The sequence below is a fragment of the Solanum dulcamara genome, chromosome 1 (genome assembly GCF_947179165.1).
Source record: "Solanum dulcamara chromosome 1, daSolDulc1.2, whole genome shotgun sequence".
NCBI lineage: Eukaryota > Viridiplantae > Streptophyta > Magnoliopsida > Solanales > Solanaceae > Solanum > Solanum dulcamara.
In genome coordinates this window covers 201015-219551 of record NC_077237.1, presented here as the reverse complement: position 1 = coordinate 219551, position 18537 = coordinate 201015, and the positions used below count along the sequence as shown (strand labels likewise).

Here is an 18537-nt window from a genome sequence, read left to right as displayed (position 1 = left end):
AAATTCTTATTTCGTAATCCTTAAACGCTAAAAAAAAGTGGTGTGATTTTTGTAGAGGTTGCGTGTATCGCTCACTAGGTCATTACAGATAGTCCCACAAAACTTTGATCAAAAAGATCTGATCAGTCATTTTTAAATATTCAATGACGGATAAACACGAAAAATTGAGAAAATCTTGAATTCTATTAGCGTCTAAACGATAAAAACAAATGATGTGGATCTTGTAGGGGCTATGAGTATGGTTAACCAGGTAGATTGTCACATAAAAATTGGGATAAAAAAAAACTCTAACCATAATTGATCAAATTTCTCTAACCACCTGATGATCAAAAGGAAATACATGAGAACTTTTTCGATTGAATAGAAAGATCCATCTTCCAGTTGTGGTACAGAAAGATACTGGATCAGCTTTTACACATCCTCATCTTTAGGATCCACTACTATATCAAAGGAACAAATACTGTTCATTTTGGTGTGAAATATTTGTAAATTTGAGAATGTGTTTGGAATCCATGTAGTTGATGAGTTGTGTTGCTAACTACACAATGCATTTTTTAGAGCTAACATTGTGGTTTCAGCATCGTGAGATCTTCACCAAGACGAGAGCAAATCATTGCATCATTAAGCCATATATATATATATATCCAACTATGTTCATGCAAAAAAAATTGCAAGTTCAGGCCCAACTATGTTCAACTTAATGAGGTTATGGTTTTGGCTTGCAGAAGTATTTCGGAATACATGATAACACAGTTTCAAGCAATCAAAAGGACTAATAGACGCGCCCACACAGCAAAACAGGTTAAAATTTCACCTAGTACCTTCCTTTCTGCACCTGGTTTTAAAGATATTAAGTACATGGATCCAATCTACAGCTAATTTTACAGCACCTACATAAGGTTACAGGTACGCTTAAATGGATGCAAAGCACCCGACACTAAATCAAAAGAGGGGACCTTGGTTATAAGGGTATTGCAACAGATGTCGGGTGCAAATAGAGTATCAAGAGATGAGTAATACAGTAACTAGATCTAGTCTACTTTACTATTAATGTACAATGTAACACGCACTCCCTATTACAAAGGAATTTACTGTCGCGGTGCTGCTGGCGTCGTCTGCTGATGGGCCTGTCCATAGAATCCAATACCAGGAGGACGGTAAAATCCACCGCTGGCTGGCTGCTGCTGAGATTGTGGCTGCTGAGTGTGCAGTTGCTGCTGCTGTGCTTGCTGGGGTGGTGGAGGAGGAGGCCTCAGTCCCATTGCAATTTGAGAAGACAGAGGTGGTTGAAGGCCGGCACTATATCCATATGGCATCACCCCCATCATCATAGCTGCAGATTGAACTAACTGACTTGCAGGGGAATTTGCTTGATGCAAAGGTGGTGGAGGAGGTGGAGGTGGTGGAAACGGAGCTTGTATCTGGTTAGGCTGGGACACAGATTGCATGCCTGAGGATGGCACGAGAGGAATGCTAGTAATCAATTGTTGTGAGGAAGTAAAGTAAGAGGAGCTACCCCTTTCAGAATTGTTCATATCAGAAAAAGTCATTGGCTTATCTAACTTGAGCCGTTTCTCTGGGGATGCAAAAGGCAAGCTAGAAGTAAAGCCAGTTGATTTCAATCCACTGCTCAGTGACGCAGCTTCTTCAGCAACAAGGGATGAAAGAACAGAGGTTAACATTTGAGCAGAAGATGTTGAAGCAGCAAGTTTTGCAGCAACAGCTGCCGCTGCCGACCTTGTGCTTTCCTCTTCATTAGTTTTGGAATTTGTGAAAGAAGTCACAGGATTGGGAGGTGGAGGCAGAGGAGGTATGTTGGTTAATTGTACTAAAGGCAGGGTCGGTTCAGTTGTTCTGGTCACTTCATTTGGAAGGATACCAGTATTCAATGGTGGAGAAGCAACACTGGGTGATGTCAGCTTCCTCCTTACATTTTTTGCTAGTTCAATCTGACCACACGCAACCTGCATGTCAATCAGCTATCCAATGATTACATTTTTGCAGACACCAGAGAAAAATATCATTTAAGAACTGAGGAACAAAGTAACACATATAAAGCTATCCAATGATTACATTTTTTGCAGAGGATCAAAATGCAGGGTAAAAAATGGATATGGCAGTCTTAAGACTACCTTGAATAAAACTGGCTTAACTGAAACATATATCGATTAAGAATAGAAAGGTGTTGCTCATTAGACAAGGCCCACATGTTGTGCATCTCTGATGTTCTTGAGAAAACCAAAAACTTCAAACTTCAACTCAAGTATGCACAGCTTACCCATTAAGGAAGAAAGACATGCCCCTACCAAATGTGGAAGAAATGATACACAATCATGCTGTGGATTATTGGAATTCCACCAAAGACTGAGAGTGCATGCACACCAAAGCGGCTCAACACCAATGCCAAGCATTCAAAAACATGTCATTAGCATGAACAGGCTACATTCAATGATATTCGTTCAAGAGAATCGGCCTGGTCTGCTATGCCCATGCTAGCATTTGGGCTTATGCAACTACTGAAGCTTCGAGCATACAATGATAATAGGTCAAGTGAATCAGCCTAGTGTGTCATTAAGCATTGAGCAGGCTAAACAACATACCCAGTGTAATCCCACAAGTAGGATCTAGAGAGGATGGTGTGTACGCAGACCTTACCCTCTAAAACAACATACCCAGTGTAATTTTCGCAATTTATTTTAACAGATTCTCACCTCTACAAACATGATTGTTTTATCTGATGATATTTATAAGGTAATGGACGGAGAATAAACACCGGTCATGACCGGCATCAGAACAGGGCATTGCTTTTGATTCCTCTCGTTACTCTTCTTAGGGAGACGTACCAACTTTTTAAAGCATAAATGGGGACCTAAATTAAAGGGGAAAAATACTTGGGAAAAAACAAAATCTTCTAACCCTTTACTTGACCAAGACCTATACTGGAGATGGCAGAACACCTAAGATGGAAATTTTGAGTTTCAACATTAAAGGGACATGCTGGAAAATGTTCCAAAACAAGGTTGGAAGAATTTTAGTCATCTCATCAAGACATTCTTTAAGTTTTTTTGATAACCGAGTTCGCACAAGGTCTGAAATCCGGTGGATAATGGTCCATCCCCTCCACCTTTCTCTACTTCAACTCTTGTCTGTGACAGGGTTCAAACCTGTGACGTACGCCTAACCCATACATCACACACTGCTGTCTTACCACTAGACTGAGCCGTGGGATGCGCATACCCTGAAGAAGTTAAATCATCTTGCAAATTGTTGTCTACATCTAGTCAGACAACGACAAATAGGATAATAAAGTTAGTCAATTTCAAATAGTTATCCACATCGAGTCATACAAAATGACAAATTACACAAAAAGGGTAAACAGCTGTTCAAGGGACAATTCGTTCAAGAACAATGTTTTTAAAACCGAATAGCACAAATACAAGACTCGTAGGGCTTTAAGCAAGAAGTGAGAAGTGAAGCACATGCATTGCCAAATGAAGAGCATAATATAAAGATAATACAACATTTGCTTAATATACGTGAATGTACTCATAACATCAATTGCAACTTAAGTCACTAATTTTAGCATCTAATGCCTTATAATACTCCACATTCTACTAAACATAAAATAGTACATGGATTCTACTACAGCTTAATGAGATTATTACTTAATACTTTCAAACAAGCGTTGCATAATGTTATGCAGTGATTACTTCTTACACGGCCAATCAAACACTGCATTACTTTTATGGGGATTATTTTCCTAATTCACTCAACCAAATATTGCATTATATCATGTGGAATCTAATGTTGAGATTCATCTAAGCTTAACTAGAGTACACTCCCTTCCTTACAATGCACATTTGTATAACAATCATGTTGGAGCTTTTAAAATATTTAATCTCATATACCATAAAATATTTCATATGATTAGTTAATAATATTATCCATCAAACTTATGTCAAGATGTCAACTGCTATTTTAATAACTCTTCTATTACCATTCAATTACTTTACGCAACGAAGCTCACTTTTGAAAACATTGGTTTAGATTAAATTGGAATCCTGGATTGGGTTGAATGGATGAATATTTTGGAGAGACTCTGTTGTTAGGCCTATATGTCGATGGGATGCAAAAGCATGCAATTTACAAGAAGAACCAGGAAAACAATAAACATAAGGTTGAATGGGTGAAACTTTTGGAGACTGTTGTCCTATGCTTCAATGGGATGCAAAAGGCATGTAATTTACAAGAGAAACCTAAATTGCTTGGACTCTTTACTTTCAGTGCCGCACCCGTGTCGACGCGACGTGGGTGTGGGTGTGAGGTGTGGGATCCATACCCGATCTGGTCAACCAGCTTTGGGTACTTTGACCAAATTCCAGGGAAAAATTTTGGACAGATCCAATGATTCTCCTCAAGTTTTCGACACAATATCTCATAATTTAGGTTATACAAATCTACAACAACAACAACCCAGTGAAATCCCACAACATGGGGTCTGGGAAGGGTAGAATGTACAAAGACCTTACTCCTACCAAGGTAGGACGGCTGTTTCCTGGAGACCCTCGGCTCAGTAAAAGCATAAACGCATAAAAAAATGTTAGATAAGAATAGGAAATTAAAAGCTTTATGAGAAAAACAACAAACAAATAACGAATAGATAACAAATAAATACAAATAAATACAAATAAATAAATACAAATAACAAATAAATCTATTTTTAGATATTTGAATTATCTTTAGCCAAATCCCCACACCCGTATCCATATATGGATCCGTATCCCTGAATCTTAAAATTTAGATCATAGAGGGTCCAACCTCGAGATCCGCACCCGTATCAGGAGAAGTTGTATCATGTCATGTCTAATCACCCCTCCCCAGTACTTCTTTTGTCTACCTCTACCTTTTCTCGTACCTACTATAACAACATCTCGTTCCTCCTCACTGGTAAAAGAAAAACATAAAAGTAAACTACACTATTACCTATTCATAGCAGCTACAAATTATTAAAGTCCAGATAAGACTCTTAAACACACAGAACCGCCTTCCTCAGATTGTTCTGCAAACAGCAGGAATTCTGATATGCAAATAAGAATTGGGAAACCTATAAACAACAACAACAACACAGTGAAATCCCACAACGTGGGGTTTGGGGAGGGTAAATTGTACGCAGACCTTACTCCTACCAAGATAGGACGGTTGTTAATTGGGAAACCTATAAAATCTAGAGGAAAACCATGGACACTAAATAAGAATCTAAAAGGTATGATACATCCACTTGGCTGGTAGCAAAGAATAATAAACAAGACTCCGCGTCTTGCATCTTCTCAAACTTAACTTTCCTCAAGAAATTCGTAGATTTCATCATAGGATGAGTCCAAAAAGTGCTCTATATCTGACTGTTCTTCAACTCGAAGCAAACAAACAAATTTTCTCAACACTAAAGTATACTAAATGTTCAATAATTCCAACAACTGGTAATGCAATTAATTCTGTAAATGCAAAGAGGGATCCACACACATCAATTCTCCGTGCACCAGTGGTTTTTTTGCGAACTTCTTCATGATTTTCCTGTTCCCTTTTTCTAGTGAGTGGATAAAATATAAGGAGATACAACAACATAACAAGTGTAATCTCACATGTGGAGTTTGAGAAGATAAACTATAAGGAGATATGTGCAATAAAAGATTGGGATTGAGTCTACCTGCATCCCACCGCGTAATAACTCTAGCTTAGATTCCTGAAAAAGCAATAATTGTTAGGGTTGCCATGAGTGTTAAGATGGAAATGCGAAAATAGGAAAATAAAGGCACTGAACTATGTTAGCGACCAATAGGAGGATGTGAAACACAGTCATGTAATTTTTGCATAATTCTTCTCTGCTATATAGACATTATCAAATATAAGGTAAACAATAGAAGGTCTATAAAGAATTAAGATAATCCTGGTGATAGGAGGTACAGGAGGGAGTTAGATTCTTTTTCTTGCTTTTTTTTTAGGCAGGGGAAGGGATGAAAATGAAATACTGTACTTGATCTTGAAGTGCATCTTTCAGCAGAGAAATCAAGGTAATTCTCAATGATTCAGCATTCTCAAAGTGGCTGATGCATTGCTGAAGTATATTTTCCTGTTCTAGCAATTTATCCATCAATTCAGAAACATTTCCTGAGCAAGTGTCAGCAGAAAACACAATATCAAAATTTTTAAAAGGAACAAGTACTTAGTTCAAGAAATACTTCTAGTTCAAAAATAGCAATAAGTAATAGCAAGAAAGAGAAAATACTGCAGTGATGGAATTTATTATTACGCCATGCAAGTATAAACAAAAACAAGGACTAATCTTTCCTGAGACCTTAAACTCAAACAGTTTTTTCAAATTCATCTATAAATCTTACAAAAGCCAACCCGCTTTTGTTTATTCGCAACACTATAGTCCACCTTCAAAATCCAGCTATAGATAATATATTTTCTTGCTAACAACTCTGAACCTATGTCTCCATACCATTTCTTCATATTTTGCCATCTATTCAAACTCACAATTTAAAACTTGTTCGTTTAACCAATTCATCATCAGTAAGATTTCTCAGTTCTTGTATCTTATCTATCTGTAAAACTTGAACCAGTACTCTTGGTGCAAAGGAAATTGTACAGAGGAAGTAGATGAGCTGGTAGATTTCTTAGGTGCTCTGTAAAGCTAAGAGTCTAACCTTACTACCTTGGAATTTTTTTTTGGAGGTGGCCAGCATTCCTTAATGCTGAAGAATACAACAGTACTAATTATCAAAAAAAAAATTGAACCAGTAATTTTGTCTTCTTTTTCTAGACTGTCATAGTTCTCCAAATACCAATCCTTTAACCATTCGGCAATGTAGCTTTGTTGGAATACCAATCACCTCTCACCGGGAAAAGATATCAGGTAACTGTGTCCACCAAGACTAGGACAGATGGAAAGAAGTCACCAAGTGTTTTTTGTCTCTACTGGGATTTGAACCTGAGATATCATGGTTTTCAGGCCACTTCATTGACCATTAGGCCACTCCCTTGGGGAGTACTGGACAATTTCATACATGCAGTTGTGCTCCAATGGTAGAATAGATGACATATGAAAGGGTAAAGCAAACCCACTCAAGTTCATCTCTTTGAAAACTAATGGGCTTCGGTGCCTCTCCCCATCCTTTACTTTTTATAATCAATGAATTTATTTTTTCCAGTTTCAGAACTTTAATAATAATGAGTTCATTCTTCTACCTTTCTCCACATATACACCAAGTTCGGTTTCCCAGCAGGATTTTAACTCGTGACATGTGCCTGCGTCACATCTCACACTAATCTTTGAATCAAAGCCTTGAAGTTGATGCATTCATCTATCTTGATGACCTTGAATCATGAGCTAATATCTTATAGGTTACGTTAAAGTTTGTCATGCTAGCAAGAATATTCTCCTTTTAGCATCGGACCTCTCCATAACCGTCATCCTCCATAACAATATTTCACCATAGCGGCCAAGTTTTTTTTGGAACCAATTTTCACGTTCTGTTATATTATATGTTATTTTTTAGGCTGGTAACTTAGTCTATTAATATCCACAGGTATACTACAACCAAAAGTGTAGTTCCCCTTCAAAAAAATATTAAATCTTACAAAAGCTTTGAGCTTAATCAAACTGATGCCTATAGCCATTCTAGTACATCAAAGATCTCTTCTGTTCTAGCTAAAATATCTTGTTTACGCCAAAAATAGAAAAGAGCTAAGCAATTCATTCTAATCTTCTGAAGGCTATTCTGCACATTCTCAAAGCTCCTATCGTATTATATGTTCTCTTTAACAATATTTCGCTTTAACCAAACAATATTCGGACAAACGACGTTGTTATAGAGATTTGATTGTATCACTTTTACTTCCTAGGGGTTCCTTTTTCAATGAAACAAATTCTACCTATCACTAAAGAGGGAGAATGTTCTTGATAGCTTACATGTTCAGACTGATTAATTAATTAATATATACTTAAATATCAACCACCTTTATATTTTTTACACCTTCCTATGAGCTCCGACCTTTTTGCTCCCTTGGTGACTTGAACTTACAACCTCAAGGTTGGAAGTGGAGGGTGCTTACTAACAGAGCAACCCCCTCTTGTCCAAATGTTAACCACCTAATAATAAATAGTGTGGATTAAAAGTTCCATGTTGTCACTTGCTGGAAAAAACCCATAATACAAAGGTATGTGCACTAGACATACACAACAACAACAACAACAACAACAACCCAGTGAAATCCCACAACGTGGGGTCTGGGGAGGGTAGAGTGTACGCAGACCTTACTCCTACCAAGGTAGGACGGCTGTTTCCGAGAGACCCTCGACTCAAAAAAGGCATAAAAGGGGGTCAGATAAGGTTAAGAAATTCAAAGCGCTATAGGAAAATAAATAACGAAGGCATCACAGATAAAATAGAGTAATCAAAAGTACTGAAAGCAATAAATAGTAACAGAAATAGCAGAAATGAGAGTACAAAGAAATGTGCACTAGACATACACAATTTTCATATTTATAATATGGAAGTTCTCAAGATCCAACTTTCTCGGATCTTATGACATCTCATTCACTTGCTACATCCTAGCTTAAGGGAGATGACTCCATGTTCCTACTTAACCAAAATTAGCAATGTGATTATCCAAAAGGTAGATAACTTGCAGAAGTTGATCAAAAGTATTGATTACTTCAAAGAGCAAAAAGTTGTTGGTTATGAACTTTTAGGCAAATGCACCTAAATCACTCATAAAGAGACAAGACTCTTGGCAGATAAATCATCTTGTTTTAATGATGGTGGTGTCCAGGCCATCTTGAGGGTAACTCAGCTATTGCACCAATTACCCACTACCTCCCACAAACACAAGTACCCAGTAATTTTGTCAACCAAGGCTTAGACACATGGGAAAAAATCATCTAGAGTTTATTCCTTCGCTAGGTTTTGAACCTAAGACTGGGTAGTTCTCTTCCCACTTCATTGACCACTAGGCCACACTCTTTGGTGCTAAATCATATTTTAACCAGAAAGTTCTATCAAAGGATGAATAGTCATATAGTTGGCATACAGAGCATATCAGAAACAATGATCTTGTGCCAAGAATGCAAGCGATCTCCACTATAACTAAACAATGACACAAAATGGATATGCAACATCAATTTAAGAGACAGAAAAGAATGACGTATTCTTCACTTTACTATATTCCAGCAGCCAATTACTCTTTTACCTTGGGAGGAGAGGTTTTCAGTATCATTCTCCATTTCCCCAACGCGAAAAACAGATTCTTTACACTTGGTCAAAGCACCCTCCTCATTCACATGTTCATCATGAACTTGTTGGAATGCTGTTACAATTTTTTCTGGAGTACAGCCAACAGACAATTTCTGATGTTGAAATTAACAAAACATTCAGATTACCTGTACAATAATCATATGATAATAAACCCAGCGTTATTTTTGAACAGAAGAGGTTAATCTGATACTCACAATCCGTACTGAGTGAGCATCCTTCTTCACAACTTTTATAGGATTTGCGCTCTTCCCGTTGCTTACTGACGGAGCAGGACTCTTGCCCAACACTTCATCTTTAAGATTCTGACCCCTGGATCCAAATACTTTTCTCTCTTCCCATATATCAACCTGACATTACCCGAAAAAAGAAGAACAAACCAAATCAAAAAGAGCAGGGAGAAGTAAAAAGGTTATATGGACTTCGGAGGACAGTAAACTTAAAAACTACACCAAACCAATAGAGACATTGTGAAGAAGTTTCTAACTTCTAAGTAATTGCCACCCTTCGGGATGCCCCAGTGGTTTGGGCTTGGGACTTCCATGTTGGAGGTCTCAAGTTCAAAATCCCTTGCTAGCGAAAGCAAGGGGCACCGGGCTCGCCCAGTGCAGGTTACCTCTCCTAGTGCGGGTTTCCCTTCTGGGTTGAGCTCGTCTCACCGGGCTTGCCTAGTGCGCGTCAACTTTCGCGAGCTATTGCATAGGAACGGGGGTTTTACCCTGTGCGCACCCAAAGGGTAGCAGCTGCGCGTTTCCCTTGTCATCAAAAAAAACATCTAAGTAATTGTTCAAGGATCTAGGTTCAATTTCTGACTGCAGGCTGCAGCTTACTTATCTTTTTTCTTTTGTCAGCATACCATAAAGAAAATACACCCTCAACTCCACTCACGTTAGAAATCAAAACTAAGAGGTTCTTTCTGATTCACAAAGCTCAACAGGTTTTTCATTTGGAATTATACGAGAAATCTAACTCTTAAAAAACAAGTTATTTCTCCAATTCCAAACCCAACTTCTCTCTCCCTAACCCAGCCCACCAGTTCACAGGAACTGCCCCACCATTGGAAGTTTTGCCGGCAAGATCCAAATACATTGATGCCCAACACTCAACCCCTAAGTCCATCTCTGCTTGTGACAACCATTGATCACTTCTATTAGCTTTCTTAGTTTGTTTGTTTGTTTTTGAAAAGGTAACTTATTATAAACAAAAATTATACCTGCTGAAAAGATATGCAGGTTTCCATACTTCCAAGGGGATTTCGGGGAAGATCTTCTGAACCTATAACAAAAACTTACAAAGATCCTAAAACATCCATAACTGAATCGACATCTTCCATGTATCCCTGTTTATACTAAAAATAAGATAACATGGCAAGAAAACTAACACAGTGCAATTCATTTTCATCTTCTGAATAGAATTGCACTTGTCTTCAAAACATCTTTGATTCCTTTCCCTCCACGCTGTCCACCAAATACAAGTAGAGATAATTTTCCATCTCTTTCTGACCAGAAAGGCTACCATAATTATCTCAATCTTCTATAACATCTATTCTCTCTGGCATAACCCAACTCACTCCTTTCATGTGAATGAATAACCTCCATAACTGAGTAGTGATCTTACAATGCAGGAAGAGGTGATCAATTGTTTGAGCCTCTTCACCACACAAATAACACCTAGGCTAGCTAAATCCTCTTCTAACAAGGTTATCTTGGGTCAACACTGCATGTTTTGATGGGAGCCCGACAAAGCAAGCAACTTTAAGAGGAATCTTCAATTTCCAAGTTAGTTTATACTTTCAATAGGTATTAGTTTAAATCCAAAATATATGTGTTTGGCATTGCATAGGAGGTGATAATTCCTTAGCTACCTAGTTTTCCTATACATTGTTCCCTGTGGGATTCGACTCCGAAGCATGTTGAGTATTATATTTACAAACAACTGCTTAGTTCCTTTATAGGACATAGTTGGACATTAGATCCAACATCCCACAACACACACACACACACATATATATACGAAGAAAAAGAAGCTTCAATGCACAAGTTGATTTCTCATTTGTCAGTAAGCCCCCACTTAACAACATACAAGTACACCTACCAGAAAGCAGAAAGGGGATTACCAGTCTAGAAGCCACTTTCTTCCCACTTTCATCACCAGTTTCACAAACCTCCTTCAGAGACGCAGGAAGGACCTTCCAGAACTCATTAACAAACTCACTACCCCTGCGTCGACTATTTTGGAGAATATCATTGGCTAAGTACAGAAACGAAACACGTTGCTCCCGCTGTGCAGATCTGAACGATTTATCCCATGTTTCAACGATCTGCTTGGCTTTCTTACGGTATGAAATGCACCATCGTGATAAAGCTGATAATATGTTAAAGGAAATTGTAACAAAGCTGAAACAAACACTCTAAAATTAGCACTACATAATACCAAAAGTTTCCTGAAGACAACAAGAACAGTGTTTCAGCTACAAGTAACAAAAAAGACTGCACTAGTAACATCCAGGGTATTCTGGAAGAAATAATACTTCCTCCAATTACAGTACCTTTGCATTGTGTTAGTCGTTGAATAATACTTTCCCGAATAGATAGAAATTAGGTTAGTTTTACAACATAAGATAAAGTCAAAAGAAAAAGTGTGCCGATCTTGTTCAGAGAATAAACATCGGGTCTAACTCAACCGCAAAAGCTAGTTGAGGTGAGGACTGCGTAATAATTTAAGGAGACAATCGTAGATTCCCTCAATCAACGTGGAGCACTTAACATCTCCCCGCATGCCCAAAGCTGAACGTTTGAAGTGTGAATATAGAATGGGGACCCAATATTGGGCTAACCAAGAATTGAAACCTGTTTATGTCTACTACCAAGTTTAGAAAATGGATTTTTAAAATTAGCTCATGAGAATATATTGCTTAGGACCATATAAGGAGACACCAACTCATTCCCTCAATCAATATTAACATTTGACACTTCTCGGATGATCTTTATATTTTTTCTTAATAAGTAAATAAAAAGGTGGGTTACCTTTCCTGTGTGGTTTGCGATCTATTCATAGTAGCGGGGGTTTTACCCTGTGCGCACCCAAAGGGTGGGGTGGGGGTTGTGGGTTTCCCTTGTCATCAAAAAAAAGTAAATGAAAAGGTTAAGTAGATTGAACTCTGCTATAACTTAACGAAACATAGAAACACGTATCCTCTAGTTTTAAAAAATCACACTAAGAGAACTGAGAGGAGAACAAAATATTTTCGATTACAACTTTTGATCAAATACCGGTGGGATCTCATAGCTTAATTATCAATGATTGTTTATACCTCTAACATGACCACTTGATCAAATCAGGAGAGTAGTAGGGTAAATGGCCAATGCTACTGGACATAAGACGAGAAAAATGAATATACCTAAATTGGCTTTCTCGATTCACAACATGACCAGATTTATTGTATTATAATAGTAAAATATTGCAAGAAAATTGTAAGATATTCAAAAACATTTTCTACTACTTCAAAGTAGGAAAATAAATACTTAGCTTCTTGTGCTATATTAGACAAGAGCTCCTACTGCTAGCTGTCAACAATCAATCATCAAGAAAATCTCTTTAATGAGCATTCGCACATTAATTTCCAGACAACGATGATGAAAAATGTAGAACATGCTCAGATAAGTGACGTCAGTAAAACCAGAACATTGACCAACCTACTAGCAGTGTCATATCATAAACAAAACAGACACTCTCAGCAACCTCCAAAAGGAAGTTTGTACAAAAAATAGTAGGACAAGGCATGAAAAGGAATCTTATTTTATATCGCAGATGATGGCATATGATCAATTAGGTAGAGCATGTCATAGGAGTTGCATCTGCCAGAACTAAAAGGGAACATTTTGGTGAAGTTATGGGATTAGTAAAGTACCACTTAAGTGATGAACTTTAATAATTACTTTCTAAAATAATTTGCTCACCTTAAAAGCCTAACATGGGTCATGCCAGGCAAGGTTTCTGAAGTTCTGAGAAGCTGAGATGAAGCAGGAGTAATAGCTAAAAATAGCTATAGGTGGAAACTTATCCCAGCATGCATCTGGTGGACAGTGTGGAAGGAGAGGAACTCAGATGCTATGAAGGTGTAGAAAATGAAGTGAAGAAGATCAAGCTTAACTTTATCTTACTGCTCTGTTTTTGGTGTAACCAGTTATACTCTAATGAGTCTATGTCTATTATTGATGTACTTGATTCATTACAGATAGAGGTAGAAACATTCTAGAGTCCTTTTTTGTAAATATGGTTTCAGTACTACTGAAGAACTGTCCTGGATATAATACAGTGTTACTGTTTATCACCAAAAAAAAATTGCTCACCTGAAATTATAGTATATCGTTTAGCATATTAGAAATGAAAAAGACAAAATCAAAACACTAATAATGGCTTGTTGATCTTGTTAATTGAAGTGTGTCCCTATCTTCAACACATCCACTCACGTGCGAGCCAGAACAATCAAGTATGTGGAAATTCTTTTTGAAAAGGGATGGTGATGACTGATGAGACTCGAAACAGGACCTCTACCTGTCCTAATACCATGTTAAAGTTGTGTGACCATATTATCTAAAATATTGAACTGTCACAAGGAAGCATACTTTTATTTATTTGATATGTCTTCAACCGTAAATAGATTTTTTCTTTTTTTATGGCAAGGAAAACCCGCAGCCGCTACCCTTTGGGTGCGCACAGAGTAAAAATCCCCGCTTCTTCAACCGTAAATAGTTGATTTTATTATAACCACAAAGTTTAACTAATATTAATTTTTAAAAAGAATTTACACAAATACGAAAAAGTGTTCATTGCAGAAATTAAGCACTATTAACAAATTACATTTAGAATAGGATGTGTATTTGAAAGTATTACATTCAAGAAAAAGATATAAATTATAGAATTTAAAAGAGAAGTATATATGTATCAATTGACTCTTTTTTATATACGATATGGCAAGAGCAAACAAGAGCTCTTTTTAGCAGTACCGAATCTTATCTTTGTGAAGTACCACTAAGATGGAATACAATAGAGTAAAAAAAACTCACGAGCTAAGGTAATAAGGAAGGTCTCTAAATTTATCTCAATGTTGAGGGGATACAAATGTAATTATTTACACTAAAGAAAGAAAAAGATATAGTTGATATAATAGCCCAAGTAGTAAAGTCAAGGAAAACATTAATTTTAGGATTTTTTATTATTTTTTTGATGACCATGGTGTGCGATTAACTTTCGCGCACCTCGACTAATTTCACGGGATACTTGCCACCTCCCACTAGCAACAGGTACCAAATAACTTCTTTTTTTTTATTTGCACCAGGTGTCCGAGTCTCTTAGAGCCCCGACTAACCCCGAGGGTGCACAGGACCTCGACTAGGATTTTCCCGCAAGTGCACCACGGTTAATTCAGGTACCAAATAACTTTGTTCACCAAGACTAGGACAGATGAGAAGAATCACCTAGTGTTTTTTGTCTCACCTGGGATTTGAACATTGATTTTAGGATTTAAGTGCTAACAACAATGTCATTAATAGATAAACAATGGAAATGGGAAGGCAATCACCTGCTACCACGTCAGATCCCAAATTAGTCAGATGAATTCTGTCCCAAAATATATCCAGACAATATATGCATGCAGTAATATATAATCTTCACAAACAAAAAGGATACATTCTATGCTTTGTTGTGAACTGTTAAGCTTAGACAACTTTTCTGCCAATAGCTGGCCATCAAAAGCATCATCACCCATCCCTGCAAATACCAGATAAACATTATTTTGATAATGGTAACAGACAAAAACCAGATTAACATGAAAAATATGAATTAGGAAATCGATTTTATGAAGAATATTATCAAAAAGAGCAGGTATCAAAAATCAACAATCAGGAAACCAGGAAATCATAGGGACTGACCAAATATTTAAGAGTTTTATCTGGTCTGAGTAACACATCACATTTAATCAAATAACCCAACAATCCCTAATTGTTCAACTTAGAAGAGTCATTAAGGACTGGCTTTAAGAGTATCTGGTCTGAGTAACACATCACATTTAATCAAATAACCAACAATTCATCTGTCAGAAAAAGTATTGAACCTACATAGTAAATTCGTCGGGGAGTAGCATGATTAGAAGGTATTGGCTTCGGACATCCCACGATAGGCTGGATCCTGGTATCTTTTTTTTTTTTTTGAAACATATGGGTCCAATTTTTAACTTGTATAACTATTGTATAAGGGAGCATCTTCTTTACGTTTCACTATTACTTACTGGTGAATAAGGAGAAGAAATATAATTGATTAAAAATCATGGTGATAAGTCAATGTCAGTCCAGGGCCTGTCAATCACTCAGCAACACTATGCAACTATATTCCATGAGAAAATGTCTTCAATATGTCTCTTAAGAACTGACCAACTCTTACGGGAGTACACAATCGATTATTAGACAATTACAATGGCAAACCACCGAAGTTGCCAAACAAAGAGGTTAAATGCAGCTCCAAACACGAGGAAAAGTAAAAACCCAGAAGTTGAAGACTGAAGAATAAAGAATGTTTATCCTACATGCTTAACTAGACTTCTCTTAAGTGTCTTTGAACTTTATTTTTCTGATTTCCAACTTGTTCGCATAACCAAATTTCTTGTTGCTTTCTTTAGTTTTTCCTTCTTTTTTTATGATGGTGATGTCAAGATCACGTTGTGCGCACCTCAACTAATGGTGATGTCAAGATCACGTTGTGCGCACCTCAACTAATCTCCCACCAGCACAAGAAACCGGGCAACTCTACCCATAGAGAATCAGACATGTAGGAAAAATCACATAGCATTTTTTGTCTTTGTTGGGATTTGAAACTGAGCCCCCTCATGAATCTCCACCACATCATTTCCCACTAGGACACACCCTTAAGTGTTTTTGGTTGCTTACACCTTATAAAAAACTCTAAGGGTTCGTTTGGTTGGGAACAAGTTATCCCAGGATTAATTATCCTAGGATAAGTTATCCTGGGATAAGATGAGATACCTTATTCCACCGTGTATATGAGATAATTTATCTCATCACTATGGTATAAATGGTGGGATAAGTTATCCCAAACTTGCCAACCAAACAAAACACCAAAATTTAATCTCTGGACTGTTTTTTTATCCTAGGATTATTTATGTTAATCCCTTACACCAAACGACCCCTAAGTAGTTTGTTGCACTTCTTGTTTACTATATAATGAGCTTTGGTAATTTCAATACAGTAAACAAGGGAACAACAAACTACGCCTAAATACCAAGCTAGGGCTATATGAATCCTACTTTGTCCCTCCATTTATATCATCTCAGATGAAGTATCAATATACCAAAATACAGCCAAATCATCATTTTTTATCAAGTACAGTAAAAAACATTCTCCTCCTTTTAAATTTTATTAAAAAAAAATGTACCTGACTAAGATAACACGGAGAAACCCAAAAAGGAAGTATATCCACCTCAGGTTTGCTGTTTCTGCACCAATTAAAGAAAAACCTAAACGGTAGAAATGAAAATTTAACTTAATCAATGGAAACTATTTTTTTTTATGGAAGAAAAATGAAAGAGAGGAGAATGTAAGCTTTACCTCAAATTAGTAGCGAGGCCATTTCTTCCAGGTATTTCAGTTCGGAGAATCCCTAAAATAATACAAGGTTTGAGCATTAATCATAAGAAGAAAATTCAAACGAGTAGGGAAAGGGATAGGGGGAAGCTCTTGCCTCTTGCGGAGGAGAAAATAACCTGGATTTCAGGGGAAACCCTAATAAAGACGTGGTTTTGGGGAGACGAAGACGGATGTGGAAACCAGTCTGGGCGGAAGTACACTCCTAATCGGGAGAAAATAGGACTAGTAATAATACAAAATAGAACTATAATTTTGGGCATCTTTTTCTTATTACTTTGTAGGATTTTAATAATGCAATCCTGGAGAATGGTTTATTTATTTGTTGATTTTGTATGATTAATAATTATATTTAATAAAAATAAAATATTTGTGGAACTGATCAAATTTAAATTTGAAACATAAATCATAAGTGTAAGTGTTTAAGTATTTTAATACCAATATTGAGTGATATTAATTTGCATAAGTGGCATATGTTATTATTCTTTCTTTAGTGCATAAAAATGTCTTTCATTATCATCTTTAGTTAGTGCAAGACTAAATCATTTCATTATGTATTTTTAATTTAATTATCACTAATAAGTGGTGCATTAAATTATTTTATTATGTATTTTTAATCTAATTATCACTAATGAGTAGTGCACTAAATCATAATGGTGCACTAAATCATAATGGTGCACTAAATCATAATGGTGCACTAAATGATGATAATGATGGCATTCTATTATTTTTTCATCTTTGTATGATTTTCTCTCCTATAAATAGAGAGGTCTTCTTTGTTTTAAAACAAAAAGATAAGAGAAGAAAAAATTGAGAAAATTATGTTTGTCTAAAAAGAGAGTTCTTATTAGTTGAAAGGAGGTGTTCCTTGTGTGGAGCTTTAAACTCAACTATTGTCCAGAGTTTGTTGAGTTACATTTTTGTGATAAGACTGTTGTATCCTGGAGGGGACAAGTCAAGAGGACTACTGCTGGACCAGTGAAACGATTTACTGCAGTGGACTTGAATCTCCTTAAAGAGAGCGAGATATCCGCGCTTCAGCCAAGAAGTGAAGTTAATTTCTTCATTTTATTTTTCAACTGTAATTTGTAATCTTGTAATTTCACTAACAATAAGTATTATATGAAAAGATTATATTCCGAGACATTGATAATATATACTAATATATTAAGGCATAATACATAACTTGGATTTACTTAATTAGCGTCTACCTCTGCAACTTTGAATGTGCACAAATAGACACTTAAACTTGCATAAAATTAAAAAAGTAGACACAATATCCTACGTGGCATAATCGTAGGATCCCACATAGGACACAAAATAGTCATGTATAACATTAATAGGACGAATGCGTCTATTTGTTTAATTTTATATAAATTTAAATGTATACTTATATACGTTCAAAGTTGGAGGAGTAAATGCCAACGGAATCCAAGTTAAATGACATATTTATGTATTACGTCAATATATTGATCTTAAATTGTATGAATATAAGTCTCTTTCACCATGGGTTAGTACGATGCGATTATGGATTGAACTTGACATTTTACTTAGGTTCTAAGGTT

The 18537-nt window shown here is 36.6% G+C and overlaps 1 protein-coding gene across 2 annotated transcripts; it reads right to left on the bottom strand.

Annotated features, from left to right (window-relative positions):
• Positions 1 to 798: 798 nt before the first annotated feature.
• On the bottom strand, positions 799 to 17224 carry LOC129895754 (uncharacterized). Of its 2 annotated transcripts, none has more exons than XM_055971525.1 (10): positions 17092 to 17224; positions 16937 to 16988; positions 16764 to 16845; positions 15006 to 15086; positions 11431 to 11678; positions 9512 to 9664; positions 9253 to 9409; positions 6032 to 6165; positions 5705 to 5740; positions 799 to 1964 (listed from the first exon to the last, which is right to left on the bottom strand). In XM_055971525.1, exons 4-10 carry the CDS (start codon positions 15082 to 15084, stop codon positions 1089 to 1091), a joined length of 1683 nt encoding a protein of 560 aa, XP_055827500.1. In that variant the 5' UTR covers positions 15085 to 15086; positions 16764 to 16845; positions 16937 to 16988; positions 17092 to 17224; the 3' UTR covers positions 799 to 1088. The 2 variants fall into 2 exon arrangements, with proteins under 2 accessions (XP_055827500.1, XP_055827494.1); XM_055971519.1 differs by having other exon boundaries at positions 16764 to 16824.
• Positions 17225 to 18537: the final 1313 nt, after the last annotated feature.

Coding starts and splice junctions, on each gene's coding strand:
- LOC129895754 (XM_055971525.1), bottom strand. CDS start 15,084: ATGGGTGATGATGCTTTTGATGGCCAGCTATTGGCAGAAAAGTTGTCT. Junction 6,166..9,252: donor TGAAAACCTCTCCTCCCAAG/GTAAAAGAGTAA, acceptor ACACTTGCTCAG/GAAATGTTTCTGAATTGATG. Junction 1,965..5,704: donor TATTACGCGGTGGGATGCAG/GTAGACTCAATC, acceptor ATTGACATGCAG/GTTGCGTGTGGTCAGATTGA.